The sequence below is a fragment of the Toxotes jaculatrix genome, chromosome 9 (assembly GCF_017976425.1).
Source record: "Toxotes jaculatrix isolate fToxJac2 chromosome 9, fToxJac2.pri, whole genome shotgun sequence".
Taxonomy (NCBI): Eukaryota; Metazoa; Chordata; class Actinopteri; family Toxotidae; genus Toxotes; species Toxotes jaculatrix.
The window spans coordinates 17,203,961-17,227,063 of record NC_054402.1 but is presented as its reverse complement, the minus strand read 5'-3'; the positions used below and the strand labels follow the sequence as shown (position 1 = coordinate 17,227,063).

At 38.1% G+C, this 23,103-nt stretch overlaps 2 protein-coding genes across 6 annotated transcripts; one reads left to right on the top strand and one right to left on the bottom strand.

The window, feature by feature from the left end:
• Window positions 1-12,447: 12,447 nt before the first annotated feature.
• Window positions 12,448-16,708, bottom strand: LOC121187686. Of its 5 annotated transcripts, none has more exons than XM_041047050.1 (7): window positions 16,611-16,708; window positions 16,166-16,211; window positions 15,951-16,019; window positions 15,782-15,856; window positions 15,503-15,580; window positions 15,329-15,388; window positions 12,448-15,107 (listed from the first exon to the last, which is right to left on the bottom strand). In XM_041047050.1, exons 1-7 carry the CDS (start codon window positions 16,691-16,693, stop codon window positions 12,687-12,689), a joined length of 2,832 nt encoding a protein of 943 aa, XP_040902984.1. In that variant the 5' UTR covers window positions 16,694-16,708; the 3' UTR covers window positions 12,448-12,686. The 5 variants fall into 5 exon arrangements, with proteins under 5 accessions (XP_040902984.1, XP_040902987.1, XP_040902986.1 ...); XM_041047053.1 differs by having other exon boundaries at window positions 15,329-15,385; XM_041047052.1 differs by having other exon boundaries at window positions 15,782-15,853.
• A 103-nt stretch (window positions 16,709-16,811) lies between these two features.
• LOC121187687 lies at window positions 16,812-20,043 on the top strand. The gene is made up of 6 exons (XM_041047055.1): window positions 16,812-17,121; window positions 17,835-17,971; window positions 18,192-18,432; window positions 18,767-18,909; window positions 19,012-19,231; window positions 19,630-20,043. The coding sequence occupies exons 1-6, from the start codon at window positions 16,827-16,829 to the stop codon at window positions 19,761-19,763; spliced, it is 1,170 nt and encodes a 389-aa protein (XP_040902989.1). The 5' UTR covers window positions 16,812-16,826; the 3' UTR covers window positions 19,764-20,043.
• The last annotated feature ends 3,060 nt before the right edge of the window (window positions 20,044-23,103 follow it).

The following is a 23,103-nucleotide window of genomic DNA, read 5'->3' as shown; positions in this document are numbered from 1 at the left end:
TAAAGGACACTTGAGGATAAAATATGTTTTATTTTTTCACGTTCATTCTCCTCGATCTTTTCAGAGGCTCTGACAGTTGCTACCTTATGGACAATTTAATGGCAGTGGAAAAGTTATGAGAAAGTGCTTGAGAACTGTAAAGGCACAAATGCTCAACTCTAGCTTCATGGCTATCCACTCAGTATTGATTAATGTGGTCTTTTCATTATTATTATTCTTTAAGGGCTTAATTCGGTCTTGGTTGGTAGCTCTGGGCAATGAAAAGCCAAAACAAATGCATTCATATAAACTTGAGGGAAACCACAATATCGGGAGTGTTCTACATATCTTGGGTTAAACTGAAATTCACTTCATAATATATTTGTAATATTATGAATCTGAGAAATGAATACATGGAGTGAACCATTTCTTTCTATTCTTTCTTCTAATAGAATGCGTAGTACTAGTAGAACCACTGTTTGGAAGAAAATACAATCTGAGATTTGGAGAATTAAGTCTCAACAATGAACTAAATTGGTGATGTTACAAAAAAAGGTCATACTTTTTAGAGAATTTTTACCAGAAAAACATCCATAGCTATGGGACCTTACAGTGGTTATCTTTTGAAAAATTTAAATCCTAACTTTCATTCGTTGAATCCATGGAATTATCAGTTTTCCAGTAGTAATTTGTACATGAATTACATTATTTAATGTCAGCAGATGTAAGTTGGTACAATTTCTGCTACAATGACAGGGAACGTTATAGGGAGTGCTCTGCAGAATTAGGGATAATTCACTTTTAAATCTTCTTAAGAATCCAGTAATTGAAAAACTTTTCCCTTACAGCTTCATATGAATGGAATAATTGAAAGTGAATGTTCCTACATTTTGAATTGGCTCAAAAAAAGAAAAAAGACGAAGAAGAAGAAAAAGATTTGGCTCTAGAGTATGGTTTTGACCATTTATCTGAAGTTGTTTTCTGTGAAATCCTTTAAGAAGTGCAAAGCAGCATGTCCTTTGTGTATGATCTTGGACATATTTTTTAGGTTGGTGGCTTGAATACTTGGTGGGCTACTTCACCAAGTGCACGTTTTTTAGGGAGTGATGTGTGTACCATTGTGACCATTTGTCTGGTGATAAGGCAGTGTGGAGAAGGATGCCCATGCCAGGAGGGAGGTCAAGGCACCAACTCATTCCTCTTCCTAGACACTTTCATTTATCAGGCCTGACTGCATGCATCACACACCCTCAAGGTAGGGCTGTGTGCATTTCTGTGTGTGTGTGTGTGTTTGTGTGTGTGTGTGAGTGTGTTGGCTGGAGAAAGGGCGAAAGACCCAGAGAGATTAGTAGAATTATGTGCTTGAGAAAGACAGACATAGACACTGAGAGAAACTTTACAGGCAGACCGAGTGGATGTGGATTTTCCAAATGATGTAAAATCCACTTACTTCTCACTCTGAACAGATGTAAAAACCTAACATTTATAAGCAATATCATTTAACCTAGAGGCTTGGCATGAAGGACTGCTACCTTGACCCCAATTATCAATATTTTAATGCAATAAATCTTTATGTGGAGTTTCAGGCCTTTTGTCAGTGATGGATTTCTGGCATTTAAGAGCAGAAAAAATGCAAGACAAGCCAGAGCATGTGGGATTAGATCCACAGAAAGAAGCTAGTGGTAACATAACCCCAGTAATATTGTAGTCATATTTGAAATATATCATATGCCAGAAACATACAAGATATGTAAATAAATGCAGCTGCCTGACCTGGCATGTTTGCATTGTCAGTGACACAAATGGCTTAAGAATACCTAATGTATATGTAGGCGTATATGTAAGGACATTTTATATATTTATTAATGTACAATATTTGTTCACAATTATCACTTATATGCACTTTTTTTGCTATACTGTCATTCATCATCTGTTTAAACGCCAGCCTCCACTTGCATCTGCTTACAACTATATTATAGTGTATACTGCTTCAATGCTAAATGTGTAGTAAGTATAGCGATGAAGCTTAGAGTCTTACCAGCTTTACATAAAGTGAACCTATATGAATGTATAACAATAATAATTTTAAGTTTTGAATAACTGTTAAGATTTTAGTTCTTGTTTATTTTTTTGTTTTATTTACTTTTTAAGTGTTTTTTGTAAGTAGAAATATTATAGGAACAGTGTAGAATTTTACATTTAGTCCACAGCATCTTCTTTCTCCACCATTGCCTGCCCTGTAAATTGTACTTAACAGAGATTGTCATCAAATTTCAAATCTATTATCCACCTGCATCAAGCTAAAATTTACTTTTCCCACAGAGAATCACAACCCCGATCGGATGTCTGCATTGCCATGTCTGTGCTTTATGCCGAAGCTAGAGGAGGAAAGAATGTTCAACAAAAAATGAGCATGTGGCTGTTACATAAATCTGTCAGTTTGTGTCATTTTAGACTCATCGTTATGATGGAAATAACCTTTGTGTTGCATGACAGGAAGGCCGCCAAAAGGCCATCCATCCAAGTCTATTTGCCTCTTCTAGGAATTCAAGAATAGATGACAGTATCATCCACTAAGCCATGTGGTATATGCTGCTGAACAACCAGCAGATGCAGTGTGTGTTGTTGCATTTCTGTCCACCTCATACGTGGACATTTGGATCAGTGCATTTTGATATATTGCCTGAAACCAGTCAATCCTAACCTTCAAAGAGAAAAAGGACAGTTTCTAGACAGCATTTGGAGTCTTGAAAAAAATTAAAAGACAGCCTCTGACTCTTCAGACTCAATCATTATAGCAAATAGATGAGGCTGTTATATAGAATTCAGAGTGAAGAACTTCTCACGACTGAAGTGGAGTCAAATCAGCTTGAAGATGAGAGCATCATAGTGTGAACAATTAAATCTTGACACGTCTTCTGCATATTTAACTGTCATGGTGGTGATTGTACAATAGCAACAGTTGACATAAATAGACACACACACAGACACAGAGATCAGTGGGTGTAACATATAAGCAATTAAATCCTTGACATGGTACATCTTGAGGTGTCTTTCACACATGCTTACGTTCCAATAATTGAACCTGCACTTTTAGGAGACATATCTTTAGATAGATAAGATCTGTTCTGATCTGTTCACAGCAGCTGTGTGTGTGTGTGTGTGTGTGTGTGTGTGTGTGTGTGTGTGTGTGTGTGTGTTTTTTTTTTTTTTTCTTAACATCAATCGTGTATGCTGTGTCGAGGCAGCCAGGCCTGAACCTGTGACAGCAGCACAGTTGGTTGAGCACCTAGAGCTGCCAAGCTGTCAGTTTGATGTCTGAATTACAGTGCACACACATCTGCACTAGTCAACCTACAGGTAATCCCAACATCTGTACATGTAGCCACAGTTGACTGCATAGAAAGGCAGAAGGTTTGTAAAATTAACACAGGCAGCTTGGAATTTTGGGTGTTTTCTGTTACAAAGTAGGAGGAAAACATGCATGTAATAATATAGCTAACAATATGTCAGATGTTTAGTTTTTAGTCATGCTAGTAGCATGGCTCTTGAGATGGCAATGTTGACGGTTGGTCAGTTGGTCAGTTGGTCAGTTAGTCCACAACTTTGGTCCAGACTGAAACACGTCTGGATGGATTGCTAAGAAATGTGGTACTTGGATATTCATGGTGAGCACATGGTTACTCATGAAATTGGTGATTACCTGACTTTTCCTCAAGCACCATCACCAGGTTGTGCTGTGGGTGAAAGATCCTGACAAATATTGGATGGATTGCCATTAAATTTGGGACAGATGTTTGTGTTAACCTCAGGATAAATTCTAATCGCTCATTACACCTGCTTAACATTGTCATATTAACATTGTCACTGTGTGCATGTTAACATAGTGTTGTTAGCATTTAGCAGTGCCTAAGAAGGCTAGAGACTCTGAGACTTGCTGAAAAGTAAACACAATCAGATACTCACAATATTTTGTTCCACATAGTCCAGACCTACCATCCTACCATTCCCATTATTATACGCACAAATTATAAAATTCAAAATAGTTGTTGGGAAGTCAGCATTTGTACCTGCAGTTAAACGCCAAGTACTGAGACCAGGACATGTGTACAGGCTTGTCACTTCAAAAATGGGTAGACGTGAGATACAAGATTTGTAAATGACATCGATGACATGCTTCTCTAAATTGCACCTACATTATATCTGCATGTGCTTTTGGGTAGATTGAGAGCTCTTGTGTGTAAGAGTCTCTTTTCAGGAGTAGCTCTGCTCTTGTGTCTGCATGATAAGGGCTTGGCTCCAATGACTGTTTCAATTCAAAATTTGTCATTTGTAATGCCATTCACACATTATCCATTCAGCTCAGAGTGATCTGGATGGGAGAGGAGGCTGCACATCCAAAAGCCTCTTGCAGTAATTCTACTGATACAAAATTCAGGTACATTAGCAAAAATAACCCTGAACAGGATACTGTAAGCAGTTTGAGAGGCTGAATGGACTAGTAAAGGGGTAAATGGAAACAGAAGGCAACGATATGCAATAAAAGCCTCCAGCCGGCGCCCACCGATTTAGCTTTTGAGAAAGGCACCACTATGGCATTGTGAAGTAACATAAAGTAGTGTAGTAGCAGTTACACCTGACATAGGTGACGGAGCGGCCACCCAAACATGAACTTTAAAGCTGCCTTTGTAAGCCTCTTGAAATCTGCATTTCACTTATCTTGCCAAGAGGCAGCAAGAGACTCCACTTTTAAAGTTTGCAAAAACTTTTTATCCAGAAATCACGTGCATGTGACATTGATAATCTGCTGCTTGTGGAGCTAAAACTTTCCTTCTGAGTGGCATGTGTGAAAAAAGCTTGGTATATTGTTTGCAACCAATAGAATTGCAAAACAAATATATGTTTTTTAGCATTTTAAGAGTCATTTACCTTTCATCACAGGGGAATTTGTGTAAATTTGTGTAAATTTCTTTGTGTCTGTGTGTGTACTCCCATGCCTAGTGGGAAATAGCTTCCTCTCATCATGTGTTACGAAGTAGAAGTTGAGCATAATGATTGTCTAATCCACACAGCTGCTATTACCAGGTTTCTCAGCACTGATAAAACACAAGCACACACACACAAGACGCAATCCACTTGGACTCCCATTTACTCCTCTGGGCTTGATCACCTGCACTCCACAACATCCGATAACATTAACATGCTCTCAGTATTCATTTCCCCTCAAGTGTGTGTGTGCCGGCCTTTCTCTTATCCCCTTTTCCCTTCCTGTTATTTTTTCTGTCCCTCAGTTAGGGAGGACAAACATAGTGAGGGCAGAATTACCATGGAGATGCACTCAGCCTAGCCAAAGGCCCAACAGAGGTATTAACCTGATAGGATCTGTGGTACTCCATCACACACCGACAAATGCACACATATTGGCACTTGCATGTTGGCCTGCATGAACATTCGCATTCAAGCAAATGCACACACGCACGCACGCACACACATACACACACACTTACAAATACACACAAATGCATGTTTACACACATTCAATGACTGATTGTTCTTCCCTTATCTGATCTCTCAGCCAATGGTTTATTTCCATTCCTCGGCCAGGGAATTGTCTCCAGAATGCTTGCAGTGAGAAAACTCATTCCGATGATCTGGGTCAGATAGAGGCACTTCCATCGGCCAAAGACAATTCCGGCTCGGAACGACAACAGAACCTTAAAGAGAGAAGGAGAGGGGGAGAGAGACTCCCTCAAGACAAGATGTAGCATAGATGATAAAACAAGGGGAGCTGATACCCACCCATTGGTCTGCCAGACAGATAAATACATTGCTCTCTGTATGTCCCTGGAATGAATATTCACCATTCAAAGTCTTTACATTCTCAACTCCATCAAACGTGTAAAGCTACGTGCTTATACAGACCCATTTCTCCTTTTGTCATGCGGAGCTATAAATTGCTCCGTGCCTGTCGTAAATCCATGGAACACCACTTGGAAGGAAATGGTTTCTGTTTTCTCCGGTAGCACTTTGGCTTTGGGGAAATTGGTTTGCAAACAAAGACATGCATCAAAAATATCTAGCTATTCCAAGTCTGAGGAATGGCTGTTTTTCTTTTTCATATCATATCCCTACCGAAACTTTGCCAACTGCAATACAAGGGAATACAATTCAAAAGCAAAGCAGAATAAAGAGTTTTATTTACCCAAGCATACAATGCATCACATACAAATTAGCAAATAAATTCACATTAGACCCAAAGTCACTTTTACATTTTCAGTCATTTTGCAACAGAATTTAGCATAAAAATTATGCTACCCTACTTTGATACATAATGTTGATTGCAGTGAAATTTTATTGAAACAAACAGGAACGCCTTTGCTCTGAATTTTGATGTAGCCATCTGCCAAACAATTTACATTTCCAGTGGTTGTTATACCGGGAGAAACAGAGGAGGTGTGAGCAAATATTTACAGCATATGTTCTTTCTCGGATACAGACAGACCAGGTAAACACAGGTGTTTCTTGTAATCTCAGGGACAAATTAGAAGATTTGAATTTACAACCCATCTTGACAAGAGATGTCACTGAACTCTTTCTCTCAGCAGTAACTTCCAATCAAACGTCAGACAAGGCAGAATTACTGTGGTTAACTCCTGACCTCTGTAACACCAATGGTGAGTGAAGGAGTGAATCTCAGAGAAACCCAGGTGTATCAATGTGACATCATGTTCCTCAACAATTGACAGTTTCTCTTTGGCTCCTCTTTACAAACATTATGTTAACAATTGGCCGATTTGCTCTTGGTATAAATCATAACAAGCTACAGAAGCAGAGTGAAACTGTAAATATCAAACATAGGTGATGTTATCAAGATGGCTCATATCAGCCTGTAAATTGACTGGGGTGGTTAGGGCTGAATCTATAAAATCCTCACATTACCAGATAATCTGTGCTGACAATCAGTTTCCGACCAAGCCTCTGATCAAGATTTCCCCTCCAGCTGACAGGATGAGCAAATCTGGTGTAAATTTGACCCCGTAATCCTCAAGTGTGTCCTTAGATTTATTGATTACATCTCCAGTATCAGTATCCATTTCAGTCAGAAGAGGAGGGGGGTAGGTTGAGGGGATGAGATGGCAAAGGAGATGGTGAAATAGATTGAAATGCACAATACAGACTGTGCATAAAAGTTCAACTCTATATTAGAGAGGTGTTTTTTTAATATATATAATTACACTATAGGCTAATATAAAAATACTAATGTATCACAGCAAGTGATACACTGCATATAATGTGTCAACAAATTCTGCCAACAGTAAACATCATGAAGACACTTCATATTCACAAAGACTGGGACCGGACCAATTATTACAATCAATTAATCCGATTAGAGAGTTTAATCCTTTGATCCCTTCCACCTTGTAGCTCTCCTTGTCACTTCTTCAGACCCTGCCCTTGCTCTTTCACATCATAGTTTCATTGACCTTCCCTGTCTGCACTCCTATCTACAGTACAGATTCTAATATACTTGTAAATTAAAGGGACAGACAGGAATCACTACAGAAGAAAATGAGACATTAGATCAAAACCTGACAATAACTTGCTTGGTTCGCTAACAACTGTAAATAGAGCTTCTGCTCATTCATGAATGTATGCACAAAAGCGGAGCCGACCAGGAGTGTGATCTACTTTAATTAATAGCTCTCTGTCAAGGGGGTTTGGCCCAACATGAGACAAAACCACATACAGCTCTGCTTGTCCTGGCTGTCACTGTCTGGAAAAAAAATATGGAATCCAGCCACTGATCATTTGACAAGAAGGGAGTGTGTTAATGCATGGATGTGTGTGTGTGTGTGTGTGTGTGTGTGTGTGTGTGTGTGTGTGTGTGTGTGTGTGTGTGTGTGTGTGTGTGTGCATTTGTGTGCATATGTGTAATTGCCACAGGGGGCTGGGAGGGATACATCCCCAGGGTATGGCATAGGGAAATTTGACCCACCCAAAAGTTGTCATCAATCAACACAGAAAGACACACACTCACTTTATCACTCAGTCGTTCCCCCCTCGGTTCCCGGCCAAAGTCTGGGTGAAGACAATGTGTGTGTGTGAAAGAGAGATTTAGAGCTACTGTAACTTGCTAATATCATTGCAATGATGGTGTGTTTTGAGGTATTTCTTGATAAAATAAACCACCACTGCCATTATGACTTTAGGTGTAGCCTAGGGTGCAAGTCCAACAGTATTAAGTTCTGTTGATGTGGGATCAGCAGTTGTGTGCAGTTGATAAACACCTTTGACAAGCCATAATGCAATTTTCTGTCCTGCTTTTATTCAACTCATTTGCTTCTGTACCTACTTTTGGTTGTCCTGTCATACTGGCTTTTCATGCTCAGAGCCCATTTTGTTTTGTTATATTCATGCAGTAAAACATAAAGTAATATTAATGTGTGAACATCAAAAAAGTCACAGCTGACTTGCAATACATACACAAAGTGCTAAGTGGTTTATTGCAAAAGTAAAACCGTGTTCTGGATCCTGCAGGTTTTCAGAGCCTTGCAATGTTTATTCAAAGACATTCATTTCCTTTATTTTTGTTTTTACTCTGACCGTCATGCGGAATATAATACACGAAGGAGAACTACTCTCATGCATCGTCATTGGAAGAGTTAGCTGTCTGCATAGCTGCGTTGGGAAAGGGGTGAGGGTTGATCAAACCAGTTAAATTAGAGGTGTGCAGAGACAGAGACTATGGGAGGCCCGAGGAGGAGACATAGATACAGATATAAACCAAGGGATTGTGTCAGGAAAAGTCTGCATTAAAGTGATGTACTTTATGATGCTAAATGGAGTAGGGAGACTGTCAGTCTTTCTCCCGGCAGCTTGATGGAAATGACACTTGGGTTTTATTGTAGTCCTAAAAGAGAAGTTTTGTCTCCTAAATCATTCATTGTGGAAGCTGTTTTAAAACTTTGGGGATAGCTACCTGACTTTTGCTGTGGATTTATGTCTTTTGAGGGATTAAATGTATCTTAAGGTGAGTGTGAGGACACACAGGTGCAGGTCCTATCAGCTGATTTATGTTGCCAAATGGTTTGTAATGCCTGTCTGTCTTCATTCCCAAAGAGAGCTATGTTCAAGATTCTCTTTGAATCAACACATGCTAGATTCTTTAATTATTTGCCTGGATTCCTATTTTTCTTCAGTCCCTCTCAAAAAATCAAATGCTTGTTTTTCATCTCAAATAACTACTTCCTATCCTGTGCTGTTTTTTTAAAGTCTGCCTCTTTTTTTCCTCTCACCTTCCTCATGGTTTATTTTTCAAAGAGATACTTCTTCTAGGTCCTTCTTCTAGGTTTAGATTTCCTCAGTCTTTAAATCCACTTTGACCTAACTTTGAAAGAGAATTCAGGCAAAATAGTGAATAAAGTTCTTGTTATTAAAAGCACAGTTCTCAGATCAAGAATCGTACTTTTTTCCCCCTTTTTTTCTGTTGAATCAAGTAAGGTCATCTTTCATTTCCTTCACATCCTTTAACTCTGAAGACTGACTTTGTCAAGGTCTCATTGGAAGCACTGTAAAGAGCATATGATGCTCTTTGGGAGCTATAGATAGGTTCAACGTGTACAAGTACAACATGTAGTTTTACAGAATGTATTTTAAATAAATTGTTGAGATATAACCTTCAATGGTTAAATGCAGTTAAATGCTGAAAGAAACTGTTTCGGCACATTATTTGTTCTTTTTTTTTTCTTTGTTAATGACCAAAACTACAACTACTGACTTTCCTAGCAGTAAACTAAAGATGTTGAACATGCTAAACATCATAACTTAACATCAGCTCGTTAGCATTGTCATTGTTAGGATGTTAGCATGCTGACATTAGCATTTTCCTCAGAGCATTGCTGTGCGTGAAGAGCTATTAGCGTGACTGTAGACTGCCTGGCTTGTTGATATTTCGTAAATATAAAGTAGAAATAGTGCTGCACAGTATGTAATTAGCAAGTTTAGGTAGGCTATATGTATGTATTTCACATTAACAATAACTCATCTGATGATCCTCTTATGTTACACTTATTTCATTTCAGAGCTCAAAGATGAAAAAATGTAGGCTATACGATTAATATTCATGTAGTGTTCCAGCTGCCCATTGCAACATTATGTGTGAAGGCGCATGAACAAAGGTGATTAACTAAGAATTAACTTGGCATATAGATACAGTATAAGATTCCGAGAAATGTATTAAATCCATGAAGATTGTACCCGGTGGTGGATTCATGGATGATGAGGGTAATAACACATAAGAACATGTAATGGAGAACATGAACTGAGCTTGTGGGCTTTACATTGGAAATTAATCCTGTGTCACCTACTTCTGTGCCAGATAGAAAAGTTTCACAATGTCAAAAATATCAACCAAAGATAAGTTTATTCTCCCTTCTTTTGTATTTGAAAACTAGTGAGTTGATCTGAGTTGTTGTGATAATTACTGTTCAATCCATCTGGTCTTTTGCATTAGTCTTAAGAATTTACTGCTTGACCCAGGCATAGGAGCCTCCAGTAAACATACACACACATGAGTTTTAAGTAGTATTGGATGTCTTACATGTATTAAGAATTAGTAAATATGTGGAATATAACATTCAGTACTTTCTTTCCTTCATTTTCATAAAGATAGAATGTATATCAGCGATCAAAGGTCATGTTCAGTTAGAGAATACAACTCCACTGGAGCATGTAGAGATTCAATAAGTGCACAACATTTCTTTTATTTCATATCTCCTCCATTCTGCATGCTTTTGTGACCCTGAATATAGATAACTCTGCATAACTCTACACAACTACAGTCATAGAAAATTCAAACACTGACAACCCTTTCATATGAAAATATGTAACATTTTAAATGTGATCCAACGTTGGGCAGGCGTTGGGAACACTGCACTGTTGAATGGCTGGCATCTGGTGTAATAAATTATACCCTAACTGGGCGTGTGAAATACACTTACAAATTCAATCCAAAAAGCAATTCTTTTCTTTTCTAAATTGGCTTGTGTGTGTGTGTGGATCTAGCAATGGGAAACCATATGTCAAGCTGTTCAATTTTAAGGGACAATATACTATATGCTACATTTTATTCGTCATTTTATTTTCACGTCATGTTCTGTGGAGGCAAAGAAATAACAAAAAATAGAGGCGCAGCAGTACAAAATGTAAGAATCAGTGGAAAGACACACCACATTATATGAGCATAATCAAGATTTTAAGAACTATCTGTTCCAGTTTAGTGAGAGGTGATGCAGCTGCCAGTTTAATCAAGGGTTTAATAGCAAAGTATAGGGAAATCATACAACGGAATTATCTAAATCAACAGCTTATATAGACTATTCTGGCTTTAATGCATGTGAACACATTAATATCTCACAAACTGACATTTGAACAGAAATATAATAATAGACTAAAAGTTTTAATTAAATGAATACAAAAAGTGCCATACATAAGAAAAGAGAAGTTCAAATGATCTATGATGAACTCTATAGTAGCTGTGATCACTAAATCTGCAGGCATACTTGTTTGTTTATGTCTGTGTCCTCAGCTAAATTACTATTCAGGTAATATAATTTGTATAAGAATACGTCATCTGCCCATTCATGTTATGTGTGGCTTCTATGCGGTGATACATGCAGATGCAGAAATATCTGTTTAAAAATTATCATTTTCATTTAAGTATCTGCATATTGTGTTTCTCTATATGTGTTTACTCTGTTCTGTATGTGTGCATGCTTTTTCTAGACTGTGCTGTCCAGTGCATGTGTGTGTGTGTGTGTGTGTGTGTGCACTTTGGCACAGTAGTCAGTGTTAGCACAGCTGTCCAATCCAAAGAGACACAGGAGGCGGGACACAGGTGTCACATCCACAGCAAACCACATCCATAATTATCGCACTGTGTTTATCTCATTGGCAGTGTGTGTGGTTTGTCCGTCTGTCTGCCTGTTGGTCCGTCTATATCAGGGAGGGTTTTTTTTGTTTGTTTTGTTTTGTTTTGTGTGTGTGTGTGTGTGTGCATGTCTTTTTGTGGTTGTGTGGACAAATTTAAGTTCCAAACCACTGTTGTGAGGACATCTTGGCCGGTCCTGCAAAATTTAAAGAGATTATTGAGGGTTAAGACTCGGTTTTAGGGTTCAGGTTAGAATCAGGTTTATGTTATGGTAAGGGTAAGGGTCGGGTTTAGGCTTTTAGTTGTGATCGTTAAGGGTAAGAAGCTAGGGAATGCATTTTGTCAACAAGTACCCTCCCTTACGAAACAAAAGTATATTGCAATATACTAGAATTTATATTGCAATATATTAGGAAATATATTTCAGTATATGAGAAACTTAATCATATATTTAGAAATATATAGATGGATGACATTTGCTATATATTGATTCATATATTTTAAAATACATTGCTATGCAAACAAAACTGCATTATGTTTATTGAAACATTTTAATAACAGTTTGGATTATTTTTTAGAGTTTTGGAACTCCAAACTCCAAATCACATTTTGCATGATATCCATTATTTTTTACATTACACATTTAGCCATCTGGATGGACCACCTACGGCTATGTATTGATATATTGTAAAATGTAGATGACTATTATAAATCAAATCACTAACAGCAGCAAAAAATACAAAATGTTTTCTTGAGTCCACTTTTTATTCGTAACATTTCAGTCCTCCACACTGAAACGTGGAGGTACACATGCATAAAGGTTGGCATACTGTGGCAGATCAACTAACATACATTTCCTATTGAATTTCATCACATCAAAAACCTGTTTCCTGCCCTGTAACACTCTTTTCAAGCTAACTACATTGTCTAAAAACACAAAACTGTGTGATTTGTCATACTGTTTTCCAACAGCAAAACATTTTCTGTTATCCAGTCTTTCTACCACAATGTAATAATACACAGTGATTATGTGTCCATTATCCAACAAAACAGTGAAGCTATTCCTTTTCATTACTCTAGTGAACTGCTCCGAGTAATACAGTTCTCCTTTGACTAAAGTTCTACTGAATATTTTCACTACTGTATCCGTGGTGACTGAAAGTTTCTCTCTCATAGCCAGTACTTCTTCTTTAGTAAGTTTTCGTACATAGTGTAAACCAAGTGTAACAACTTGATCTGCTACTCTTTCAAAAAGCTTCAGCTTTTTTTCACCAGTCAAGTTGTTGTACAGCTGTATACATCTAGGCACAGCATTTGTCAGTGCATTTTTTTTCAGAAGAGGCAACACTTGTCTGTATGTGAATTGTTTCATTATTTGTAATGGAACACATTGGGTGCCATGAAACATCTTCAGTATTTCCCCATTAAAAGACTCAAAAATATATCCTGAATGTGCCCACAAAGGTCCCCAATTTCTCACAGAGTCTGGCAAATGAAGACATAAATGTACGTTAAATGACACATTTTCCTTTCCATACAGTGTTTCAAACTGTTTGACAAACTCAACAACTAGTTTTTCACATCTTTTTAACCCCTCTGATGTGACAGTGTCTTTACAAAGCAAGAACATGAAGGTGACAAGGATTAACCAGTGCTGGTAAAATGCATGTGGTAGTATTCCCTTTAGCACAAAGATGCTATAAAAAAGTAACCAGTTCTGCCATTCACTAGCTTTCCAGAACTTCCTTTGCTGAAAAGAGCGGGGCACTCGGGTGATATTGCAAGGTGGTTTAATTCTCAAGAGTTGGTGGTCGAGCTCAGGAATACGATTACCAATATAATATGGCTCCTCATGGTGTTCACTATCCAGCCACATGCTTGCCATTTGCCTAACAACTCCAAGATGTACATTATGCATATGGTCAGGAGGCATTCCAGATATAATGTCAAAGTGTGGGATGTTGACAAGACATGTAGGCCCTTTAATGCCTTTCACGGATTGTCCGGTACGCACAGCTTCTCTTGCATCAGTTAGGGTTGAAGCATGATCCCTTTTTGGAACATGTTTGTATGGATAAACCCTAACAGTTCCATTTCCCTTTGGAACTTGTTCACCAGGATGTAAGCAAAGGCTGCACCCGTAATGACCATTAAATTGGGTCATGTTTTGCAGAATGGGCCTGGCAACTGAATCACACATTATAACAGCTGCTATCACTCTACAATGATTCACAGAGTTGTTTCTGTGTAACTTGAAGCCAACAGTTGACAGTGACTGACACTCTTGAGTGAATGGTTTTAAAAATGTGTTAACATTCGGCTTTTTAGTACCAAACCATAGGCCAAATAGTAAAACATTCTCTTTGCGGACAAGATAAGGAAGTTCATTTACCATCCCTTGTAATGGCCAGATTCCATACTGGGATGATTTGAATACTGGAACTCCATCACAATTTAATGTTAAGGAGAATGCATGAGGACTATCTAGTGGGCCACCAGCTTTGTTCAGACTATGATACATTTTACCACAACATATGTCATCATAAGTTTCTGGATTACATGTACCATTTCCTGACTTAAGACAACATGCTATATCTTCTCTTTGAAGAAGATGTTCCAGTTGTGTATGGATGGGTAAGTACAGGAAGAAATTTCCATTCTTCAGTGAGCTGTTTCTATCCCATGCAGAGTTACATACAGAACAGCTCCCTTCAGTGACTTGGTCACCAATGTAATACTCACAATTGGGACAGTATATGTGACATTCTAGGTGACCTTGTATTGGGTTAAGCTCTTTTAAGAACAGATACTTTGAAGTTAGAACATTTTCTGGACAATGGATATTAATCAAATCTAAAAGATCAGACAGGGCCACACCAGTAAGTGAGTGTCTCAAAGCATATGAAAGTATAAGTAAAAAACTCTGAGCTTTGGATAGTTGTGAGCCTGTGTAAAGTGGCTCATCGTTTACTGGAGGAAACCTTTCATTAATGGGTGCTCCTAAATGTGATTCTTCAGTTACTGACTTGTCAGTGCTGTCTTCTTCTCCACTGGCAATGGATTCAGAGTCAGTAAAAGACAGCCACAGTGGTTCAAACACACCAAAATCGACACTGTCCTCATAACTGAAGACTGATGACTCTGTTGTTTGGCTCAAATTTGGTGGCAGTTCATCAGATTCAGGGTTGGTGTGCAGGCTCTGTAATGGGAAAATACAGTAAGTCTATGGAACAGCTGACAAACATAAGCACTAGGAAATTTGCATAAAATTATACAAATATTAATATGTGGCATTGTTGTATACATGATAAAAGTAAGGCTTAGGTTAGTCTAAAAAAAAAAGCTAAGAAAGCAAAACAGTTAAAGTCTTAAGGTCATAAAAATCCTATGCGAGATAATGGCCCTTTTAAAATTACTTACTGTAATGTCATCACCTTCATGTGCATCTTCAGATCTGTTGTCAGAGGAATCCTCATTCTGCTGTGTAAAAATAGAGAAGTCTTAGAAGAAATGCTGACAGACATAGTCAAAGACAGAAACCTGTAGATTAATAGTAACAGTAGTATTAGTAGTAGTTATTAGCAGATTACTTACATGAATCTCCCCACCATCATGTGTGTTTTCTGAGCCACTGTCAGAGTTGTACTCAGAGGAATCCTGATCTAGGTTTAGCTGTACGAGAATAAAGAAGTCTTTGAGGAAATGTTTTCAGTGAAATAGTGAATATAGAGACCAGTAGAACTTGGCTATAAACATCATTAATGGACCATTCAAGGACACACTTACATCAGAATACATAGAGGGTCTTCTGCCACCCTTTGCAGGTGGATTATTACAAGGTAGTTTTATATAATAACAGTACATTGTACTTACAGTAATCTCATTATCATTTGCGTCTTCTGAGCCACTGTCAGAGTCGTTGTCAGAGGAATTTTGATTCTGGTTCTGCTGTGGAAGAACATAAGTCTTAGAGGAAATGCTGACAGACATAGTCAAAGACAGAGACCTGTAGATAAGTAGTAGTTATTAGCAGATTACTTACATGAATCTCAGCCCCATCATGTGCGTCTTCTGAGCCACTGTCAGGGTCAGAATCCTGATCCAGGTTCTGCTGTTCAAGAATAGAGAACAGTTTAAAGCATGTGTATGGTATATAGCTATGTATGTTGTATGTTTGATATGCATTAGACTACTTATTTGCTCAACTTTCTTAACAAATATTAATTAAGAAGAACTGCATTTCATTTAATGACCTACCGTTTCCTGGTTTGACTGATGCATGTTGATGGCCTCAGTCAGTTTCCTACCATAAAAATGAAAAATATGTCTCAATTTACTGAATGTCTATTATCGGAGGCTGTCCATGCATGGGCAACATGTATGTGTCACTATCACTCCATATAAACGTTATGAAGCCCCTTCCCGCCTGCACAACTTGACCTGGAAATGAGCGGCAATACTGATTATGTCCCCCTCTCTCTCTTATTTATTTATTAATTTATTTACTTATGTGTGTGCGCTCCGTTACAGATTGCCTTATTGGTCATTGCAAAAACGGCCATGGTCGTTTAAATAAAGTTTGCGAGCCAACATTCTGCATACTAGCTACTTTTAGCTAACTACAACACTAAAATAAACAATGTCTAAATACAGAATAAATGTTTAATAACGTTACTTCACTAGGTGGGTGTAACTGACAAACCTCCTTTTCCAGTATCTCCTTGTTCTTGATGGAATATTGAATTCTGAACCAGGAGCCGTGTATTTTCTCCTCCTTCCGTCCATGCCTCCTCTTCTCAAAAAAATTCTTCTTTTTCTTCTATTTGATTGGCAGCTGACATCCTGTTAGGTGTACGTCTCTGATTGGTCGAGCTTGTTGCTACCATGGTCACGTTGAACGGCAAACTTTTATGGGCGAATGGCCGCGAACGGCAAGGTTCTGGCCACGCCCAGAGATATTAGGGTAAACTGTGAAGCTACGGTAGAACCTTGTCAGTTGTTGGAGGAGTACGTTAAAAAGATGAAATTTGCGCTTGTGAGCTGGTTAAGGGGGGAGGATAAAAATGCTCTCAGCATTGTTCCTGTCAGTTGGATTGTGGACTTCGACCCGGAAAACGCCAAAACGGAATACCTTATTGAGTGCCGCAGCATTGGTGGAAAGAGGCCCACTAATGGTTGGAGAGTCGAACCAGCACAGATTTTGCAGTTGGCGGGCAAGTACAGTGCTTATATTTTTTTACTTTGTTAGTCTTACAACATTAAGCAATTGTTGAGATTTTTCATCATTGGCCAAGTCACTTTCTATGTAGGCTTTTAGCTTCAGGACAGTGACGAGCTAGCTAACGTTAGCTAAAAGTTCAAATGAAGCTAGATTGATGTAGCTAACGGGCGTTAGCTATTTAGCCATTAGCCGCTAATATTTTAGCGACCGTTAGGTTGGCTAGCTAAAAATTCAAATGAAGCAGGGCTGACGTGGCTAACGGTCGTTAGCGAACTAGCCATTAGCTGTTATATGTTAGTTATCTAGCTAGCTGAAGTGAAGTTTAAATGAAGGGGGACTTGCAATTATCAGCCACAGTTACATAAAGTTTTGCTTCATATGTATTTTTAATTATTAGTGAAACATAAATTTAACATGTATTTTAAAATTGTTTAATTGAAGAATATCAGCTAAGGTTTGGAACTGTCATAACTGAAAATCAATTTCGTGTCTATACATCATGCTAAACTAAACGCATATTAATGACAAAAATATGATCATGTAGTCTGTGTTTATATATACTAAATATATAATATAAAAGCAGAGGGAATACAACACAAAACTAAACAGCACAGAATTGTACAGTAAAGTGTTGTAATGTAAAGCTAGATAGTTCTGTTTCTAGGCATTACATTCTGTCTTGTAACTCTATATTTATATTAATAGAAAAGGAATCTACACTCAAGATTGCTGAGCAGAGACTCTTGCAAGAGGACCTTCCTCAAAGCAAGAAGAGAAAGAGGGTGCCCAACAAACTCTTCTTTGACCCACAGGAGGAAACTGTAGGAAAAGTTTCAAAAAAGGTAATGGGGTTCTTTCATGACCGCTATTTAAATTTTTCAGTTTTGTAGTTGGGCTGTGTGCACACTAATACAAATAGAAAGGGTTCAAACTGGCTGGGGCCTTTCTGTGTAGAGTTTTCTGTTCTCTCTGGCTACTCAGACTCATTAACTTATTAAACTTAATGATTAATTTTAATCAATTTTGGTTTCATACTAAATGCATTTGATTTTCACCCAACAGAAAAACTACAAACTCATAGCTGCAAGACATTCTGAATTAGAAGTTCTTGAAGAAGAGCCTAACCTCAGCCAATTGAATACTGCAGAAGCACTTGAGGAGGAGGTCAGGGCCCTCAGGGAGGAGAACAAAAGACTGCGGTACCAGCAGAGTGTAGGATCTTCTGCAGCCTGTAAAGATCTCGAGACCCAACTCAAGGCTTTAAATAAGGAGAACGTCAGGCTGCGGAACATGGCAGTTAAAGGCAACTATCTGTTTTTGATTAAAATAGGGATTTTACATTGTATAAACCACTGGCTCCTTGTTTTTGATGTTATTCTTAAATATATCTGTGTCTATATTTTAGAGGAAATCTACACATATAGTGTAGGGTTTATGTAGTATAAACACTGGATTGGTGTTTGCTACCCCCCTAAGGCAAACATGGGGGTGGCAGTAAACCTGTAATGCCTTCCTAACCCCTCACACACTTTGAGACACCAAAAAAATGAACAGATGTGTAATTTTTTTTTCCTGTTAGGTATTCATAACATCTTTGGGGTTCCTTAGTAGTAAATTTGGTGGGCCATATTTTCCAGAAATTCCATCACTCTTGGCAGCTGTGAAGACCCTCATTTCGTATAAGATCACAGAGAGCTCAAGCTACGAAGGTGAAAGCGAACATGAGGCCAGTGTTGCTTTACCGTCACCTGCTCAACCTACATCTCCCAAACCAGCATCAGTAAATACATTTTTTGTTATCAGTTAAAAACATGAAACATTCAGTTACTGGTGATTTTCTTTGTATTTATTCTTTTATGTCTTTCCTTCTTCAATGAATTAGGTGCAACTAGGGAAGGATGACTCCACCAGAGTGTCTGCCCATTGTTGGGAAACTGCAAAAGCGCAATCCACAGCGAAAGGAATGGCCCGCACCCTCCTACTGGGCCTGTTCAGCATTGATGTGCTACTGAAGTCCAACCTAACGGGAGGGGTCAACAAGGTCGATCCATCTGCAGAGAGACGTCAACCTCTGGACCCCAAGAAGCTTCAAGCTTTACTCAGTAAGACTAAGAATTTATTTTTAATGGAATCATACATTTTTAAAGTTTTTGTAAACGGTAACAAACACTTTAGGACTGAAATGTACTAATAGCGAAACAGATGGATGAATAAAAAGCTTTGACAGCTTTGCTATTCTTTTAGATACAAATCATTTTCCTCTGTCTAGTTGGAATACATAAAACATTTTCTCACTATTAAAACAGATCCCCTCTAGTAGCTTTAATAGTAGTCAACTCTGATTTCAGACTTGTCTAGTTATATAAACTAGTCATATATAACCCACCGTGGAACAAGAACAAGGTATACAAGAAAAATATTACCAGTATCTCATCTTATCTTTTGCAACAATCAGAGGCCAACATTGTGGATGCCATTTTTATTTTAATATCTTTTACAGATGCAGTTGTTCAGCAACACCCAGGGGTGAAGATTCCAGACATACGGATGGCCATAAATAAAAGGATCTGTGAGTTAAGACACCAGGAGAAGAAAAAGTCATCTGAAGGACTGGCTAATCAGAGTGGGTCTTGATAAATTAGCATGTGGGATCCACACTGCACTAAAGGACTGTTGTCCTATTTTTTCCACTGTGGAATTGTTTTTGTTGTGCTCAAGACTTTTGAAGGACAGTTGCCTTCTTGTTAATGTTTTACTTATTTTTAAAGTATATTTGTTCATTGTAGTTGTTGTTTCCATCCATTGGATGAAATAAAAAGATTTTATGGCTTGGAACTAATTATGATATGGCAAACCGTTTGCCATTTGCTGAGTACATGTATAAATGTATGGTTATATTAAAGCGTTTCACATACAGTGCATACACTATCTAATTATATAATATTTAATATATTATGTATATATATACACCAATATATTGTTCAACATATTTTAAACATATTCCCATATAAACCTGATTATATTATCTTGTACATTAAGGTATATTATCTCATATATTACATATATATTTACATGTATTTACAACACCTCTTCCAATATATGATCTCATATAAATTGGGGCAAATTTCAATATATAACAATATCTTAAATAGTATAACAACATATATTTATTCAGTATATGAAAACGGCAATAATTGCATTATTTTCATATACTGCAATATATCACTAACTCATATATAATATATTATTAATTAATATATCACATGATATATTCGTACGTGCATTTCACAATATATAATTACATATAAAATATATCGTCATGTAATATATTGAGAAATATATTTTTGTTGCGTAAGGGCTCACAGCTATAGTAAGACAAGAATGTGCGTGTGTGTCTCAGTCTGTACGTTGAGCGAGAGAGTAATGATAATAAATGTGAGAAGAAGAAAAGCCAAAGCAGGAAAAATGAAAAAAAAAAACTTGCCTTGGTGACTAAGGGCACTTGTGAATAGCAGAAGAAAGTAATGGCAATATCACAATTACCCTGGAGTCAACATGTGATTACTGCCCCCTTGAGGTTTGGAGGTCCCATCCTGATTACATGATTATTACTTAAGGGGCTATTCGTGTCCCTGTGCAGTCATAGCTACCAATGCCAGGGACATTTATTACTGCTGTTCCAGACTCTGACTTTACCTCTAGAGGGTAATTAAGAACTAAGGTTTGTCATAGTAGGACTGCCCATGGGGCAGATTGTGTTCCACCACATTATCATTATTTTAGACTGCTGTCCTTGTGATGTTTATGAACATCTTTCCCCAGAGGTCTTTGATGAGGTATCTGACACAGACAAAGGTCATAATCTAGCAATTTAATAGAAATCAGTTATTCCTAGAGAGTTGGTATGGTTATGTAAAATGTGGTATATATCATCATAAAGCTATTGCTGTGTTTTGCCCATTTTTACCTCTTTTAACCCAGGGTATGTTGAAATGTCATCTTCACACATTTTAAATCAGGCAGAAGCTCATTATATCAAACTCTCCTGTTAAAGGATACTCAGGAGCACCCGGAGCAGTTATGGGTGACAAATTAGGTGAAGGTGCAGTGGGTGTGAGTAAGTATGCTATTTATTTATGAAGTTCACTCAGTATTTCTTAACAAATTACAAAAAAAAAAAAAAAGAAAAATCATAATAATAATTTCAGACATCCACAACTTGCTCCACCATTTCTGGGCTTTTTCATTCATGGCACATTTGTCATTGTAAGTTACCAAAGATTTACCTTGAATCCATTTTTACACATCCATTAAACCTGGAGTGCCCTTCTACCTCCAGTACATTGAGTCTGGTAGATTTGCTTTGGCAGGTATTCAGTGACCTCATCATGACCGCAGACGCTCAGACGTTTCCCTCACCGCTCGCAATCGGCAGTTATCTCTTTTCTCTCTTCTCATTGTGGAATGTTCCGATGCTCAATTCACCTCTCCTCACCAACAGGTGTCACAGCAGAATGAACTGCAGGGAATTGAGTCCAGAGATTGGCAAGACAGCAACGGAGGTAGCGAGGGTGTGTGAGGGACAGATTGTGGGCAAGTGTATCCAGTTAGGGGCATATGTTTGTGTGTGTGTGTGCTTGGTGTATTTGTGTGTATATTTCTGTGTGGAATGTTGATACATGTGTGTGAGTGTGTGTGCTGAGGGCTGTGAAAAAGGTTTTTCATATTACAACCATTTTCCCACCCCCTACCTCCCAAACCCTGCTGAGACAAATGGAAATTTAAACCAACCACTTCAGAAAGCTGATTTTTCTACCCGGTCGCCTGTTCTCACTTTCTCTGGCTGTAGCTAACAAGGCAATTGACAGGGTGATATGAGCACCATTTCCATTCTGGCATTTCCTAATGTTAAACACCAGAGTAATCAACAAGCCTGCCTGCCTTCCTGTCTGTGTCCCTCGTTCACTCCCTCCCCTCCACACCACCGCTCGCTCGCTTTCTCCGTCTCTGCTAACGTTCATTTAACACATCCATATTGGATTTCCTAATGCCTACAGCCAACCAAGTGGCTTGTGCTGCTCGCATCTGGACCGCTTTTGTTACAGACAAGCCCGATTTGTGTTTGTGTGTGTCCGTGCACCTGCCTGTGTAAGAGAGAAAGGGAATGCAACTGTCGGTGTGCTTTTATGTGTCCGTGCCAGAGTGTGTCCTTGCTGTTGTATTACATGGCCAAGTCCAATTTATGTCAGAGGAATGAAATTGAAATCAGAGCACATCATGTTCAGAGGCTATGCATAAACATAGTGACTTCTTGTTGTGTTATGTATGGGATTACCAGATACATATAGGTCAGAGAGTCAGGGAGATGGAAGCAAGACATAAAAGCAGCAAGCATAAATGTGAACAAGAGCGTAAACCAGTGTGAGGAACATACAGAGAGGGAAACACTGAATTAGTGTGTGTGCTTGCAGAGAAAAATCTTACCTTGAATCACACACTCACAAAAAAATCACACACTCACACTCAAATTAATATTATGTAAATGTAGTAACATGAAATTGTTTCAAAATAATACAAAATTGCATCACAATGTGGGGTTTTCTCATATTTCATATATCCTACCTGTTTTAGTGAGTTAAGAAAGTTAAATTCATAGTTTTTATATGTTTTCTCCACTAAAAAGAAATGTAAATGTTGAAATAAATTAGGCATAGTGTGCATGTTTCCTCCTGAGACCTTCACAAGTATAAACCTTCACTTTTCAGTGGTTTATTTGTTGGTATTTATCATGCTACAGTTTGTTTATCCCCACTAATTACTGGGAATCAGGATTCGGGGGTACTTGTAATTCCCCTCTGTGTGTGTGTGTGTGTGTGTGTGTGTGTGTGAGATTTTTTTCTTCTTCCGTGCCTGCCAAACTGTCAACCCATCTGACGTTTGACGTCTGTGAAAATGAGGCATCAAGAATCCTCAT